Below are 18323 nucleotides of genomic sequence, written 5' to 3' on the forward strand. Positions count from 1 at the left end.
CCCTGTTTAAAGACATGCCTGCGTATTGTCAGCATCGGTGACGTCTCCAGGTAGTCATGGAGTTCACCTCGGCCCCCAGCTTTATGTAGACATTGATCTGTTTAGTTCAGAGACGGAAATGAAAACAAAAAGAAGCCAGATAACCAATTCATATCCTCCAGCACTTTGAAAAGGTCACACAGGCATCTCCTCAAAGATCCATTTTCAGATAGCTGTTTGGTTCTTGTATGTCTCAGCAGGAGCAGAAGAAAAGAACAGACATCAATCTATTTCAGTTCTGAGGAGGCATTTAAAAATCCTGCTCTGTGACCTTCCAGGAAGAGATCAGGACTTGTCAAATGTCCAGTCTTAAAGGAGCAGTGTATTAGATAACTACTGTCCGCCACCTTTTTTTTTTTTTTTTTTTTTCTTATTGAAAAAGAGGTGGCTTATTTGAGTTTGTTTGACAGTATCCACTGTTGAGAATTACATAATGGATTTTAAGAAACTGCTATTCTATGTTTGTTGTGCTTTTAAGTTTGTACAATGCAGACAGCTATTTCTGTTTATTGGCAGTTAAACAGAAATAACTGTCAATGTCAGTCAGTCTGTTGGTCCGTCGGTCGGTCGGTTGGTTGGTAGTGACCGACACAAACGGTAAAACGGATTGGCATATTATTTTAACCTAACAAAGAGTGGACTTTCTAAACATGATATTCACTAATTTTGGCGTTCTCACACTAAGCTCAACACCACATTCTAAATACATAAACGCCTTTTAATAGCTCCATTGTGGTTAATAAACTGATCATATTCAGTTTTGTTTTGAATTAGACCCAACCAGCCACAGCTGGGAGTCAGTGGTTTTCCTCTCACCGTCTCTGGCAGTTTTTACCCTGATCATGTGTGTCTCTCCCAACAAGCTTCGCCATTGTTCAAGTCCATATTACATTTAGATCGCTAGGGCTACAGCTGGCTCAGAGGCAGCGCAGTCTGCCAAACCCATTGATGGAAGCAAGTGTATCACATGGTGAGAAAATGTCCCTCACTGTCTCTCAAATTCAGAATTTATGACATTCCACATAAACTTCGTTTTCCTCAAGTGCATACTCATCTTAAGATGAGGGGATTTTGATCAAGTCAGGAACTGGACTGGAGCTAGAAGTGATTTTAATGGGCTTAGTATAGACCAGTGGTTCCCAAACTGGCGCCCCCTGAGGGCAGCCGTTTATACTTGTGCATTCATCAGTCTGGCTCCCCAACCAAACGCCAGTCGGCACTGTGTATTTTTTGCCAGTCAGATTAATTAGTTAATTTTGAGCAAAAAGAATCAAGAATCAGCCAAAAATACTAAATCAGAAATATGTCATGCCACTACGTGATATGGTTGCACCAATGAAAACTTACATTGTCATCTTGGAATATGTCCGTGCCATCAGTGAAGAAAAAATCTATTGATGGAATAACCTGGTCATTCGGTATATTCAGGTACTCAGGTGACCTGATTCTTTGGGCATCATGTTGCTGAACCTAGACCTGAGCAACTGCACCAACCCCAGATCATAGCACTGCCCCACAGGCTTGTACAGTAGACACTAGGCATGATGGGTGCTTCACTTCATGTGTCTCTCTTCTTACCCTGATGCCCCATCACTCTGGAACAGGGTCAATCTGGACTCACCAGACCACATGCCCTTCTTCCATTCAGTTCCATCTTTATGCTCCCTAGCAAACTTAAAGCCTTTTTGTACCGGTTGTACTGATTAGTGTTTTTTTTTAAACCTACACAGCTGTTTAGTCCCAATCCCTTGAGTTCCCTTCGCTTGAAATACTCTGCTACTCTGCGAAATACTACTGCTTTCGCTATTAAACACAGCCCTGAGTTCTATTGTTGTTTTCCTTCGATTTGATGATGCCAATCACGGTCAATCAGGTTTTTTTCCAACAACATTTCTTCCTCGAAGGCGATGATTCCCCACCCACTATGACTCCACTTCTTAATAATGCATTGGACAGTTCCTAACCCAATTTTAATAGTTTGGGCTTCAGTTTCCTTAGATGGTTTCTCTGCTTGATGCCAATGATTTGAACCTTCTCAAACTGACTTTTCTACAACTATATTTTTTTTAAGAAATGAGAAGCTAGTCATTACATCAACAGGGGTTAAATAACTTGTTGGCAGCTGAAAGATAATCACACATGAAGTAATTATCCAATATGAGGCTCCTACCTATTTGCTTAGTCTGCTGGTGCCGGCTGTTTTTTTTTGTTTGTTTGTTTTTTGGCCAAGCAGTGTGTTCTGCCATTTCATTCTGGAGAGGATTTGCAGAATCAGACTAATCATTTGGTTCTCTTAGCCACATAATATGACGCAGTGGTGTCAGTACACTGTGCCACAAGCCAAGGATGTATCCACTAGTAATGGAGAGTGTGAAGTCAGGTCAGGCAGTTGAGAGGGCGCAATGGCTGGAGCAGAGGGGCTTAGTCCTCTTTTCTGTTCTGTCATGGGAAACACAGAACAGAAGGTTTCAAAGGGCAGATCTGCCCCAGAGAAAAAAAAAAAAAAGAAATAAAAGGATCCCATTTTCATCAGAATGCGGTCTGACACATTTGTACGGCTTCAAAGTCACTGCTCGCACACACTTCAAGGTATCGTATGTACGTTTTATCAATGAGAAGGGATGTGCAAGAATAGGGAAGGAATTCAGAGAGCTGAGGGCAGGAAAGGGACTGAAGAAGAGGGGGGTTTGAACGATGTAAAGGAATCCTGTGGGAATTCTTAGCTTTGAAATGAGTGTCGATAACGCGCAGTATGACTTAACAAAAAGGAGGGAAAAAAATCAAAATAGAGCAGGGTGTATTTGGCACAAACAGCAATGTAGGGGCGTGTGGATTAAGCCTTATGTTACTGCGTGTCTGGTGTTGAATAAACATCCACTGTGGCTTTTTATGTGCTGCGAAGAGTTGATTTTCTATCTATTCTCACGTATCTACGTCCTGTTAGTTCTTGTACTCATTTCTGATTCACAGCCTTTTCTCTACATTCCTGTTTCTCACCCCTACTACACCCCTCTCCATCAAGGATTGTTGATTAATACTGCTGTAGTCACCAATTACAATCTGTAATAGGTCACCAGAGACCAGAGATCCCACTTGTTTTTTCCCCCATTTTTATTTCCTCTTATTCTCTCACACAAATGCATGCACTCGGACTGAAATGATGTATGCCCGTGTGTTACGAATGTAGCGAGGGTGACGCTCTTTCGGACGGCACCGCATTCATTTAGCGAGTGCCTAATGCTGCGGGTGTTTTTTGTGCGTCGGGGGGGTGGTGGTGATGGTGGTGAGCAGTAGAGAGGGAGTAGCCGAGCCTTCTGCTATCCTGCCAGTGTGTCTGCGAGGGAGCAGTGGGTTAGAGGAATCCTTCTTGTGTCCTCCGTGAGCTCATCCACTGGGAGGACTGTCAAGAGGTTTTAACTGAGGGGGGTCCTACACCCTGCATGACCGCCTCCATGCCTGCCCCAGTGTTTCCAAGCTGGGTAACAGGGGATCCGCTCTCCTTCCCGGCTTTACTGTTGGATGTAAGTAGCTGTAACTTTAGGATATAAATTAGTTTTGTCGTATTGATTTGTTTTGTTTTTTTGTTTTTTTCCTCCCGTTTTACTTTTTCTCCTGAAAGCTAGACTTTGTCCAACCCAGTGATTTGCAGAAGCACAATCCGCTGCAGTAAAAGTAGCACCGGGGCCCTCTTTTATACCAGTCGATGTTGTATTGATGGCGGCTTCCTCAGCGACTGTTACCAGCGGACGGGTTTTAATTAGTGGTACATTCCAGAGAGGGAGTTAGCGACCCAGTGAGGGAGTGAGGAGAGCGGTTGAGGGTTTGTGACACACTCTCGCAGCTGAGGCTGATATCGAAGAGGCTTCGGTTCCAGGGGCGCGCGGGTCACGTTGGTGATGGCACCGCTGAAAAACGAGCGACGACTGGAGGGAAAAAGTCCCCATCGCGCTAATGCACATCTTTATTATGTTAACAAACTGTGGCTCATTCTTCAAACCACAATTGCTTTGTAATCACTGGCTCGTCATGTTGTTCATCTGCGCAGCTTAGTTTCAGATTGAAAACAACTCCTGCTGTGAGACTGTGAGAATTAACTTTGAACATCTAAGTTGTTAACTGAATTTATTTATTTATTTCTTTTTTCTAAACGCTGACAGATGAGTTTGCGCATAATGGAGTCTGTTTTATATTAAAGCGCTGGGATTAAAGTCATGTGCTCTGTACATTAGTGGCCGTTTCTGAGCAGAACAGCAGTGCAGTGTTTCTATAGCTTGCCATAACTAGCTTTGCATTTTCATTTTAAGGTAAATGTAACCTGCGCTCTATGCGGAGCCCAGGGGTTATTGTTTGTGGGGACAGACCTCTCACTGCTACATTGTGTGTATCTGTCAGCTCACATCAAAGAAAAAACGAAGCATGTCTGTCTCCACTTTGGGATGCTGCCATCCCTCCTGCTACAGTATGCTGGTACTTGGACCCAATGCCCCAAGCAAACTACAAATGTCAGAGCACGCTGGCTCACCCCTCCTTCACTCATCCCCTCTCAGAGATGGCATGTTGTACTCTCGTGTGTCGATTTTTCTCTTTATAGCTGTTGTGACAAATACACTCAAGAGGCACCGGAGCGTCGTCTTCTCTCTTGTTTTTCTCACGCCTGTGTCTCTGTTCGCAGCAACCAGTTCCACGAAGCTGGAAGACCTGAGCTTCCTCGATGAACAGCGCAACACTCCCCTGCGGACATCCATACGCCTCCCCTGGCATAACACAGGAGGAAGGCCTCCTCAGGACTCAAAAGGTGACTGTGCTGTGTTTATTATTCCTCCAGAAGCATAGAAAATGACCGGCACCGTGTCAGAAAATGCCTCGGCTAATGCATTTTACAGCCAGTTCACTTATTCTGAGATAACTTTAACTTTTACATTTATATTGTAATTTGACTGGCAACCTGTCCAGAGTGTACGCTGCCAAACCTTTACTGGAGAAATGGTTTAGATATTGGATTGATACATGGACTCTGTAATTTGTGAAGTGCAGGACTGCCATGGCACCTTTCACACAGAGGTTATTTAAAACTACAGTGTCTGAGTGCAAACAATTGTGTGCAATTCTTTTTGGATATTTTTACTTGTAAAACTGGGTATTATTTTCCTTGTTCATCCGGTTTTACGCTAGTTATTCATTTCAAATCCTTAGTGTCACTTAAAAACCCCACAGAGTGAATATTTGATGAGAACATGAATAACTGAGCAAGTCGCCATTAGATATTCGGACTATTTAGTCCAAAGACGGTGGATTAAGTTTCATGTGCGTGTGAACACTGAGACGAATCCATTCGGCCTGTTTTGTTCTGCTCTACGTGTGTGAATGCGTTTGGTTTTACGGCTCTGTTATAGCCAGCGAGGGCAGACGGTCTCATGACTATCAGCCTTACAGTCTTCAACAAGTGGAAAGTATGTGGGGATTTAAGTTGCTCTTGGCCATTATTGCTTGTCCATTAAGACGTATAAAAAATGGTAGTTGAAGATAGCATTACGTGCAAAACCACGAATCACGGGCAATTATTACATTTAAAAAAAAAAATCTTCTGTGTAATAATTTAGAAGGAGCATTCGGAGTAGTGGCAGCAGTGGCATTAGTGGTGGTGACGGTAGCACTAGGTTCAGGGTTTTCAAGTGTTCCTGAGTGAACGAGTGTTATGCGATGTAATTAGCGTTGAAGTGAGTCCTCTTAAATGAACATTAATCAGCTCTAATGTTCTGGGTTGATGTACTGCATGTGGTGCACTCTTGAAGGCTGAAATAATTGAGATACTTGAAGCATTCCTTAACAACTGGTCTACAGTTGTTGGCAGGTTTGACAGTAAGCGAAGTCTGATGAGGGAGGAATTAAGGCTGAGCTAGAAGACAGTGTTGTAGTGAAGATGCCAGCGTTAAAAAGAGGTTTCAATGCTTGACAAGATAAAAGGATCCGAGACGAATTCCAAAAGCAGCATCTCCAGCGTCGGTGAACAAATAACAAATGTCAGATGTATCATTTGAATTTATTTCCTTCTCCTCAGGTCGTTTCGCTCCCTACAAACCGGTGGACATTATGCTCAAGCCCTTGCTGTTTGAGGTTCCCAGCATCACCACAGACTCCGTGTTTGTGGGCAGAGACTGGCTCTTTCAGCAGCTGGAGGATGTCCTGAAGGCCGGCGAGGCCACTCAGAACCACGGCGCCGTTGTGGTGGGCAGCGTGGGTTACGGAAAGACGGCAATCATCTCGAGGCTCGTGGCGTTGAGCTGCCACGGAGGACGCATGCGCCAGATTGCATCGAACAGTCCCAGTGCCTCCCCTAAAAGTAACAAAGTCTAGAATTTGCCTTTGAATGAGAGTACAGCATTAACTGCACACTTTCTAGTTTATGTTATTATAGCATTTATTTATTAGCTGTCTGGAGGCTTAGGTCCTACCTGTTAACCTCCTGAGCACCTGCGTCCTCACTTGGGAGACATTAAGTTTTAGGTTTTATTGCATCTAATTCTGCTTCATATAAACCCGTTGTCCTCATTTGTGGACACTTTAGTCTGCCATCTAGTGGTAGCAAGAGGTCAATACACTAGTCGGTAAAAACATGATTGCGGGCAGATTCATCCTACAGACGATCACACGATTATTTATGTTTATTACCGTTTCTAACTTGATATGTCCTGCAAATTCGACAAATTTTATCAAGAGCAACGAGCTACAACCTCGATTATTAGCAAGTACTCGTTTGAGGACGTGGGGACTTCATTGTTCACAATTCTGGTTTTTGGTCCACATTGTACAGGTATTAAAATAGTTTTATATTATGTCACACATTGGTGACTTTATTACAATGAATAAATAATGAAATAATCCCAGTGTCCACATATGAGGATTTGTTTTTTTATTCTTCAAAAACTACTACTTCCTGTTGAAAGATGATGCTTAGTTTTTGTACTTCTTAGGTCCTACTGATCTCTAATACCTTGGAGAAATTAAAAATGCATAACAAACAAAACTCGGGTCTCAGGAGGTTAAAGTCATTTCACCAGTTTAGCCCAAATATGCTACCTTACTCCCACTCAGTGGTTATTTACCTACATAAAGACTGTGTGTGTATTCAAGGTGGTGCGGGACCAAGCACAGAACTTCCCCTCAGCCAGCCCCCACAGCCCACTCCACCATCCAGCGCTACCAACACAATGAGGACCAACAGCTGCCCAGGAACCCCTGAGATGCAGCGGCGCAGGGAGGAGGCTGTCAAACGTCTGGCTTCAAAGGTATGACTGCTGTAACCGAACCCAGATCACTTAAAGGGATTGTCAAAGATGAAGATACGTTAGGGGAAAAAAAAAAAGCTTTTAAACTTTTAAAAACCATGCAGTGGTTCATCTGAGCACATCAAAACACGAGATCCAAGCGGTTCATTTTTAACAAGGATGAATGGATTGGTTGTTTTTATATCCTTATATAAGAGGAAATGTATCAAAATCATTCTGCAATTCAGAACAAAGAGCTGACTGCACATCAGGTTGTCATTACCTAGACGCCTTCACAGCGATGACACATCCATAGCCTTTTCATTTTAACAAAGTAAGATAACACATAGGGTTAATAGAGTCTGATTTAGTGCTGACTGGAGCTTCATATTGGCAGACAGGTATAAGAGGGGTCTGGATCCTCTCAGCTAACTCATGGAAAGAAATGGGAAGTGAACAGTTTGAATGTGTCTGCGTTTCAGCTGCACCCCTCATCAATATTGTAGACCACTTGCCTGTGACGGGGTTGGCAGCAGAGACACAGACAGACATGCCAGGCATACATTTTCCTTTCAGAACTGTTCAGCGGACAGAGGAGCCCTCACTCTGTCAGTTTAAAATGTTCTCTTTTTTTAATTAAATTCGTCTTGTATTGCTGTTTTATGTCTTTTAATTTCTCCCGCACCTTTACCCCATCCCTGTGTGCTCTTTATTAAACGGCATCGCTCAGAGCCGAGGCGTGCAACACCTGCGTGTTCAGTACATTTTGGAAATATTTCCAATTGAGTGATTTTCTCAGAGGCATTTAATAACTTTGATGTTGCGATGTTGACATTTCTAACGACTAAGACTTGAGAGGTGGTATTTCTTTGAGAGAACATTTTTGATTCTCGGTGGTATTCGCTTGATTTGAGTAGCTCATTTGATGGGTGACAGCTTATTAATGGGACTTCCTGATATGGATACCTGTCACTCATCCTGCTTTATCCTTATTTTAATATTACTTACTGAACCTAATGTCTCTGAAACACCATCAGGGTTTAGCTCTTAGCGATAAGACTACTGCTACTTACTTTTATGCACCAAGGTTCATCCAAAAGTCGAAACCCAAGCAATATCTCACAAGCCAATTATTGTGTAAAGTGTTTCCAATAGGCGCCCTCACAGGGGCTCTGTTCCTGTGATGTGGGCACACTGATGCAACACTGAGCAGCTTCTGTCAAATTCTGCCAGTTCTTTTTAATCATTGATTGAAAGGCGGTCTCACAACTGGGACTGCGAGGTCATTACAATTTATGGTTTATCACATGTTTTATAGCTTATTCCTGCCACACGGAGACACGCTATTAGGGATTGTTTCTCGATAGAAATTGATTGTTGTGCCAGGAGATTTAATTACTGCAGGTTCACTGCAGAGTGTTGCGTCATCCCGTGTTTGCGATCCGTGGGGTTTTATTGATGGGGCAGCAGTCCGCATGACTTGTGATCTAAAATAGATTATCAGCGCAGTTAGGCGCCTTTCAGCTGTTAACTGCGGGTTACTTTGATTTACTGGCTATTATTTTGCTCGGTTGCTTGGTTATGACATCCCTCTGACAAAACCTCCCAATTTTTGTGACGCTTAAAATCACCCAATAGTTCCGCCGTCTCTGTAAAACCAGACAGTGCTGTTGATCACGGACATCTCTTTCCTAATAGCCCACTTTTTTTACCAGTCCTTGCTGCACATTCATTTGACGAGTTTGTTCGTATTTTGTCATTTACCAAAGAAGCAAATTTTAATGCACATTCCAACCTGAAAAACAATCTGAAACCTTGAAGCTTTAGTCTGTGAGAAGGCTGGACGTCTGTGTTGATGGCGCAATAGGCAGCAGCAGCAGGAGAGGTAAAGGCAGCACAGGAACCGGTCACCTGCTCCTCCCCCTCCTCCCGCTGCTGCCCCAGCAAGTGTGTCAGCTCCTCCAGGTTGGACTGTAATTAGTACAGAGTCACACATCCCAAGGGTATTTCTCTTTCCTTCTTCCCCACCTCTATCCTCCTCTTTCCTATTAAATCAGACCTCCTTGGGACACTGCAGCAACCTGCTCAGACACAGAAGATTCCTCTTTTAGAACTCCACCTGGGATCCTGCTTTTTTATCTGAGGTGGTCAGCCATTGCCCAGTTACTCCACCATCCATCCCTTCTTTGTGGACTAATAAAACCATGTCCTCAAATTCTCGGATTACACGAGTGTTTTCGCCGACGCAGTTGTTGCCTTGCGAAAATGCTTCGAAGCATCTGAAGTACCTTTGCGCTTAGAGACGGTTTACCTGTTTTTCACGTTTTCCCCGTTGTGTTTCAGGTGGTGGCGTATCACTATTGCCAGGCAGACAACACGTACACCTGCTTGGTGCCAGAGTTTGTACACAGCATCGCAGCCCTGCTGTGCAGAGCGCACCAGCTCGGCGCATACCGAGAGCTGTTGCTGAAAGAGCCGCACCTCCAGAGCATGCTCAGTCTGCGCTCCTGTGTCCAGGACCCCATGGCTGCTTTCCGGAGGGGGGTCTTGGAGCCATTAGCCAACCTTCGTAAAGGTAAGACTCATATTTCAGTGTGAAGAATATTGATTTTTTTTTGTTCATGTTCCGATCATGTACTGTTTTATTCTGCCGACGGTGCACAAAGGAAAAATGTACTTGAAGTTATATAGTCAGTCGTTTTGTCGACCTTCTGGGAATCTTCTTCTAAATGTGGCTGTTTTACATACATATCTATATGCCACAGCTTTAATAGAGCCAGAGCTCCTCTCAGCACTCTCACCACAGAGAATCTTAGTTGAACTAATAATGTTATGATGCTGTATACCGTTTTCAGAACGGAGAATTCCAGAGGAGGACCACATCATCTTGATAGACGGGCTGAATGAAGCGGAGTTCCACAAGCCCGACTACGGAGACACCATCGCCTCCTTCATCACTAAGATTATTGCCAAGTTCCCCTCCTGGCTTAAACTGGTGGTCACCGTACGAGTTAACTTGCTGGTAAGCGGGGACTCATTATGAGCTGGTTTAGCCTAACCAGGACAGTAAGCGGAAGAAGTTAAAAACAGCCCTTAATGTGGGTGAGCATAAATTGAAACTAAATCAGTGGTAGAATAGAACAAACGTGTAGCTGGATCTGCTGTCAGTTCTGGGGACGCTCACTAACTGACTTCAGACCCTGTAGATTTTGACAAGTGTGAAAGATTTTCCTGAGAGCTGCTCCAGCTTGTCATATTCTGCTCTCTACAGACTCAATTGTATCCAAAAAAAAAGACTCACCCTGACCCAGGAAACAAGAGTGTGTAACAGGAAAAGAGCAGTCAGTCACTCTGGGCTCTGACCAGCTTGGTGCCTGTAGGTTGACCGGTTACAGAGATGTTCTGGACCTGCGTTGAACCCTCGCCGGAGGGAGCGTAGGGTTTGATGTGCCTGATGAGGCACACGACAACGGATTTTCTTTTCTAGGATGTAGCACTGAGCTCGGGATAATAACGCACTAGCTGACAGACATCCAGGCTTCAAGTTATTAAAGCTCAGTCAGGCCCCAGGTCGAGAATATTGTCCAATATGCAGTGAACTAAGAAGTGAGTTCAGTCCATTTGTTTATATCCTACAACAGTGACACATTTAGAATTCAGTTCACGGCGACGGTCTTCTCACTATAAGACGGATATTTAGTATTCAACTGTTATACATATCTTTTAATCAGTTGGGATAAGTTCATGATGTGGAATAATTTTTTTTTTCTGATTTCCCAGTTGACTGCACTCAACACAGTTTGTGAAAGGAATGTAAGCAGTCTTTGGTCTCTATTGGATAAACAGCATTTTAATAGGGAGCGGGGGATGTTATAACCTCTGGACTTGGTTGTGTATTAAAACACAGCTTTTTTATTCTTCGAAAATTGAATGTAGAAGAAAAACTATACAATGAACTACGTTGCCATTAAACCCCTGGGTGCCATCTGTTGCTGTAAATTATATGAAAAGATTGGACGGACGTAGAGGCAGAGTACTCTCGAGTCTTTTTTCTTTTTTATAAGGCTGCGCTATCTATGCCTCAAGACATCTTAAATATTTAGATGAGTTAAGAGCTAACAGCTTCGAGACCAGGCATTGACTTTAAAAGTTCCTCATGGGCCCTTTTCAGACTAGGGATTAACATGCAACCTGAGTCATCCCGCTCACAAGTGGCCAGCTTTAAGTACGTAGGAACACTCCTAAGATTAATTGAGAGCGCATTTGAGATCCCACCACTCCAAACACCTTTGGAAGTGTCAGGACCACTTGCGACTATAATCCTTTTGTAGTGTGGATACATGCGTCCGGACCAAATTAGCGGACTCAACTGATATCCTCTTGCAAGAAGTTCTGCCTCATTCATTTGAAGGAACTGGAGCACAGCGCAGCAGTGACATAACTATGCATACAGACGCTTCTGGGGCTCAATTTATAATCTGAGCTTTGTGCCTATCTTTAAAATAATTAACATAAATAGATTCATCTCCGCCCCGATGGAGACTTCGCTGCTCGTCGCGTCCCCCAATTTGTTTCCCGTTGCCATGGATAGGCAAGTGGTCCGAAAACAGCGGAGGATAGCGACCCATTGTTCTGACACGGCAGCTATGTGCAAAATATTCTACTGCGTCCCGAGTTGTTATGCGTGATTTGCATAGAGGGCGCGGCACTGCAATCAGATTATGAGTGGTCACTCAAGGCACATGCGGCGATGCGTTTAAACGCTAGATGTGAATGCACGTATTTTGGAGTTGCCCACTTGTTACTGGTTCTGAACCGTTTTCAAGTGCGCTGAGGTTTTACCGAACTCTCTCGTGGAAGTTTCTCTCCTTTGCTGAAGATATATTGATGAGGAGCGAATACACAAAGCTTAGCTATCACTTTGGTTGACTAATCTGAGGCACAGATGAAAACAAAATCCAAAGATTTGAGCGCACAGCATCATCTAGGGCAGATAGCACTCAACCTGCGAACGCACTCGTAGAAATACATCTTATTTGCAACAACAGAATGATACTTGTGCACAGAAAGCGTCGTGAGGGTGTCATGGCATTGTTTTGAGCTTTGAAAATCGGGTATCACCTTGGTGAAAGGGCTCAGTACAACAGCCTTTGCTTGGTAGACTTAATATCTGGCATATCGCGAGGTGCTGCTTGCACTTCACCCATCTTGTGGATTATGATCATTCAGCCTGTGTATTCGTGGATACACGCATTCGTGTGTGTTTGCTGTACCTTGTCATGATGGGGGGAAAAGAGAAGTGTTATCTCACCGAGGCAATGTTTCTCCAGCCTCAGACAGGCAGAGGATTGGAGGATTAAGGTGCATTGATTTCTCCAACCCCCGGGGTACAGATTGAAATGTGAGCTGTGACTCAGACCTCTGCTTGCCTGCTAGCCACCATCCCCATCCATCCCCTGCCTCGTAATACACACTCTCCCCGGTCCTGCTTTCTTCATGGCCCCATTTCTAAAAGTAACAAGTGTCTGCTTGGGCCTGATAGCTCAGCATGCGTCCTTCCCCGCTGCTTAAAGGGACTCCTCTGATAATAAACAAGCTGATTTAAAAAAAAAAAAAAAAAAAAATGTGTAAAATGTTTGTGGACATAATGTGTCAGTTTGTGTAAAGGACTCAATTTATTTTGCAGAGTAGAAGAAGAAAATGCCTTATTGTTTATAGTGATGTATAAGATCTTATATGTCATGGACTGTTTTTACCTTGTCATCTATAGGAGATCACCAGCCTTCTGCCCTTCTCCAAGATCTCCCTGGATGATTTCACCGACAACAAAGAGATAAGCAATGACCTCAACGCTTATATCCAGTACCGCGTCAGCGGCAGCAAGGATATCATGAACAATATTAGCCTGAACGGAAAAGCCGATCCCATCACGGTCGGCAAGCTCAGCAGCCACCTGATCTCGCGCAGCCAGGGTTCCTACCTGTATCTCAAACTCACCCTGGACCTCTTTGAGAGAGGCCACCTGGTGATCAAAAGTTCCAGCTACAAAGTCGTGCCCGTTTCGCTGGCTGAACTGTACCAGCTACAGTGCAACATGAAATTCATGACTAATTCCGCCTTCGAGCGCTCGCTGCCCATCCTCAATGTGGCGCTCGCCTCGCTGCACCCCCTGACTGACGAGCAGCTGTTCCAGGCCATCAACGCCGGCTTCATCCAAGGAGAGCTGAAGTGGGAGGACTTTCACCAACGCATGGAGTTACTGTCGTGCTTCCTCATCAAACGGCGGGACAAGACACGCATGTTTTGCCACCCCTCCTTCAGAGAGTGGCTGGTGTGGAGAGCCGACGGGGAGAGTACGGACTTCCTCTGTGACCCCAGGTTAGTCCTCTACTTTGTGGGCAAACGCAACGGCTCAGTGGCTTTCATTTAGGAACAATATATATTCTGTAAGGCTGGGGTCTTCAATGTTTTTCAGGCCAAGGACACCAAACTGATGGAGAGATTAAGTAGTGACCCCTTTAAATATTCATTTATTTTTATTTCAAACATGTGCAATAGTAGGGTGGCCATGCAACTACCGTAAACATAACCATATCTGACATAAACATACCTAACTGGCGTATGTATTAATAACTGACAGATTCAAGTTTTAACTTTAAACGTAGCTGAATGTCGTAGGGACAGTGAATCACCAGCCATTTTGACCTCGGTAGTTGACTGATGGCAGCGAGCTGCACTGCTAGCTTCTCTTATGCTAATTTTGCAGCGTGTGTCTGAGATTTCACCTGGGGACTGAATAGACTCTCAGCCTATTGCGGAAAACCTGACAGAGCCAGCGTGTAATATGCAGCTTCATGATTGGCTCAGCAGTGATAGGGGCGGGGCCTACTGTGTACAGGAGGCTTAGATTGACAGGTCTAGTGCGACACTGTATGAAACAGTGCACTGTTGACACAGCTCCTGTATGGCTGAATGAGTGAAGCGCTGACTGATAAACTGACGTCGCCTGTCTCCATTTGTCCATTTACTAAAATATGTTGGATTCATGTTAATGTGTATTTAAAGAAATTTGTGGTGGAAAAATTAAAAAAAATATATGAAAAATATCTAATCAACCAACAATTGTTGTGATTGTTCCAACGGGTTGCGGACCCCCTGTTGAAGACCTGTGCTGTATTGCATTTAGAAAATATGCTTGCAGCGCATCACAAACAGTTTACAGGAGAGAACAAATTAAGAAATTATCATAAAAGCATGGCAGCAATCACATTAATGTGAGCGGAGTAGGAGGCTTTAAATCAAATCTGCTTACTGTAATTTACATCTCAGCTTCTTTGTGAAAAGACAGTAGGCTCAGCAGAGTGCACGCATGTATAAAAGAGTATTATTTTTTATTTCTCAGCACGGTTCTGAATTAGCTGTGTGCGGTGCGTCAATCACAGTCGCTGTTTGGCATTCAAAGTAAACTGCGCTAGAAACTGGCCTTTCAACCAGTCCTCAAGAAACAGGCTAAAACATTAAAAACTGCACCAGTACTTATTCACGAACTCTCTGAACTTTCCTGTCCGTCGTGCATGGAATCATGTGAATGTATTTGTTTATTCCACTTAGTATTTCATTATGTTCTGGTGCAAAACGTATTCAGTTATATGCTCTTATTTTGAAAAAGTCTACCAAGCCATGCCTAATGGAAATTGATATTCAGCTGTTTTTAATTTGTCTAAAAGATAGTATCTCCTCTAAAGTCTTGTATTGCAATGTTAAAAATCATTTCGCACAAAAAAAATACTTAGTAGTAGTGCCGTCTAATGACGGTTAAAATGCTAGTAGATGTGAATTTAAGTGTTTTATTATTATTATTGATGCAGGCAAGCATACAGACAGAAAAAAGACAGGACAAAAATAAGAAAATAAAAAATATATTGAGTCCCTTCAACATTCAAGTAATCAAACTGACAGCAGCAGGATTTTCTCAAAGTTGTCAGCTACTGTCGCTGGACTTGTTTGACCTCTTTCATTGTCTCGGACACCTTCTGGTAAAAATCAGCGTTGCAAAATTTTCAAACATCCCCCTGTAGGTGACCTTTTCCCTCTAACATAACTTGTAGGCTCCTCATTTGCATACGCATCTCAAGCCAAATACAACACGTAGCTGATCATGAACATGCAAGAGGTGGTGTGTTGCAACCTGAGACACAGATTCTCAATGTGCTGTACACATGAATGCTCCTATGTCAGCATGTCCCACAGGTCTTAAGGGATAAAAATTGGAATATTGTCACATTGAGAAGGATATTGGAATATAGGTGTGAGCTTAAACCTACCTAGTGTGTCCTGCTGGGCTGTTCTCTCCGTGTTTGACAAGGCTTGTTGCTGTCTAATTTAAATTCTGGCCCACAGCCGTATTAGAGATTTCAGTCATTCGCACATAATAAGGTGAATAATGTCACTCTGACTTGTTTTCTTTCCTCCGTGTTCCTCACCTCTGCTCACACATTGGTTTCTCTAAATGCAGCAGAGCCGAGTTTCGTATTCCGGTTGTTGACGGCCTTCCAACTCCTTCATTAAAAAAAAAAAAAAAAAAATCAAAGGCGCGTAGTCTGGCGCAGGAGATGCGCACTCAGACAAAAGCTAGCAGCGCTGCCTCTCTCGTCCAGGGCCCAGGCACAAATAGAGAGAATTTTAACCAGATCAAAGCGATCAGCAATCATGCATGCCCTTTTAATGAAGTTCTGCATTAATTAGTGGTGGAGTGCCTGAGTGAAGGAGGATAGGAGACCCCGGGGGTTTTACACTCCTCCCCTCCTTTCAGCGGGTCAGTGCCCAGCAGCGTTAGCCGACAGAATAAAAAGGGTCTCCATGACAGTGCCAAGGTGCTCTTCATCACCAGACTGAACAAGGACTTTGATCTAATATGAAGTAGCTGAACATTCCTCGTTTTAACAACTGAATATCCTGTTGTTCTCTAACGCAGGACTGGCCACGCTCTCATGGCCTTCATGTTATCCCGCCAAGAGGGGAAACTGAACCGTCAGCAGACAATGGAGCTGGGACACCACATCCTCAAAGCACACATCTTCAAGGTAGGGAACAATGGAGCCGTTCCCAGTGTTCACTCTGTCTTTATTTGACATGCACTGTAGCAATGGTTCAGCAGAGGATAAGTCACGTGACACTATCATTTTCACTGTTGTTTGCACGTTCATGTATGCATTGGTGTGTGTGTGTGTGTGTGTGTGTGTGCAGGGTCTGAGCAAGAGAACAGGCGTGTCATCCAGCGTGCTCCAGGCTCTGTGGATCAGCTGCAGCGCTGACGGCCTCTCCGCAGCTTTGGCCTCTCTGAGGAACCTCTACACGCCCAACGTCAAGGTAAAGACGCTCGCCCTCAGCTCCTCTCGGGTCCTTCCACGAGGAATAATCCGCTCGTTACATGATCCAAATGGGAATCAATTTGCTGGCTCCAGCTTCTCGAATGCAAAGACTTGCTCGCTTAGTTTTATATCAATGCGAGCATGAATGATTTCTCGCTGTTAGTTGGACAGAATAAGCTGCACTTTCCTCTCGGCGTCCACGCCCTTGAGCAAGGTGGCTAACCCTAAAGAAGCTCATTTACATTAAGTGAGCTGGATGGTATAGTCGATTCCCTGTCGCACGCGGCGATTAGCCAATTACGTCCCACGTACTGGCCCAGGCATTCTCATTTCATATGAGCAGCATGGAAAATTAAAACCGTTCGCAGGAAATTGGGAAGTAGATAACTGATGAATTGTGTGGCAGGATGAAGAAAATGGGAAATGTGAGGAGTTAAAAGGTCAGTGCGAGATTAATGGGGGACAGAAACTCGTACGAAAAACAAACTTTTTCGCTCTAAACATAATTTTCTAATTTGCTGCATTGTTCACGTAGATATTCAGCTTAACTCCTGACTGTTGCATGCAGAAGAGCCTCTGTAATTAAAGTCCTTTTATCTTGATTCTAGTGATAGTAGTGGTGCTTATTAAACTTCTAAAAGAAGACAGCTGCCTATGTGCTGCCTTCTAGTTGTGTTTTCAGGCGAGATAAATATCGGCCTTTTTCCTGGAAAGACTATCATGTCAAAATGATGTATTCTGGCTCAGAGCCAAATTATCCTCTCCTTTTCTTTCCCATTTGCTTTATTGTTTCAGCGGGGTTTCCATCACTTGTCTGTTTGCGAGTTATTGCCTATGTGTGTAAAGTAACTCCGGGAGACATTTACAGAATCACCTTGTTCCGTCCTCCAGAGAAAACAGAGAATCGCTGTTAATTTATTCCACGGTGCGTCCGGCAAACATCGCACAGTTTCATCTCCTGTCGTCGAATGTTCATTTCGTGCGCGCGGTTCTCTCTGGCGAAGCGATCTTTATTGATTTCCTCGTCTTGGGAGAGAATAACACGCTTGCTAATTGCATTCGGTGGAATGTCACCATTTTATCTGGTGGGTGACCTTTGTTTGGAGAAAAGAATCTCAAGAATAGGCTGAAGCCCAGACTTTAGTATGAGTCATGAAATGAGTTAGAGGTGGGGCTAATGCTATGTAAACAAGGAAGTGACGAAACTGATTGGTAAATACTTGAATACAATGATTTTTGCTTATATCTTTATGTTTGATTGAAATGAAACATAGTGTCATTATACGCCAGTCAGGCATAACATTATGACCGCCTGCCTGGTCTCCCTTGAGCATCCATAATAGTTGTGATTCATTAGAAAGTTGTTACTGGGGGACTTTGGGTTGAGGGGAGGGGCCTCTGTGGATCATCCCACAGATACTTGATCAGTTTGGGATCAAGGGAGTTTGGAGGCCTAAACCATTTTTTTTGTGAGTGGGAATGCTGGGAATGCAATCAAGGAGTGTCATTGCTATTGGGTTGGAGGGGTGCCTGGTCTGGTCTAGGTGGGTGCTACATGTCTGAGTAACATCCACACGAATACCAGGTCCAAACATTTCCCAGCAGAACATTGAATTGTCATGTTAAGATGGTCGATGTTATTTACTTC

General features: G+C 43.8%; 1 protein-coding gene across 2 annotated transcripts in view; it reads left to right on the forward strand.

Annotated features, from left to right (window-relative positions):
* The window catches only part of tanc1b (tetratricopeptide repeat, ankyrin repeat and coiled-coil containing 1b), a 98156-nt gene that overhangs the window by 66620 nt on the left and 13213 nt on the right, over window positions 1–18323 (forward strand). For both annotated transcript variants that reach the window (XM_047600284.1, XM_047600285.1), the window contains exons 8-15: window positions 4712–4834; window positions 6098–6379; window positions 7171–7325; window positions 9648–9879; window positions 10160–10326; window positions 13075–13682; window positions 16279–16387; window positions 16551–16673. In XM_047600284.1, coding sequence (XP_047456240.1) covers window positions 4712–4834; window positions 6098–6379; window positions 7171–7325; window positions 9648–9879; window positions 10160–10326; window positions 13075–13682; window positions 16279–16387; window positions 16551–16673 — 1799 coding nt within the window. The remainder of the gene's footprint in view (window positions 1–4711; window positions 4835–6097; window positions 6380–7170; window positions 7326–9647; window positions 9880–10159; window positions 10327–13074; window positions 13683–16278; window positions 16388–16550; window positions 16674–18323) is intronic.

Source organism: Mugil cephalus, chromosome 12 (genome assembly GCF_022458985.1).
Source record: "Mugil cephalus isolate CIBA_MC_2020 chromosome 12, CIBA_Mcephalus_1.1, whole genome shotgun sequence".
In the NCBI taxonomy this organism is placed as follows: Eukaryota; Metazoa; Chordata; class Actinopteri; order Mugiliformes; family Mugilidae; genus Mugil; species Mugil cephalus.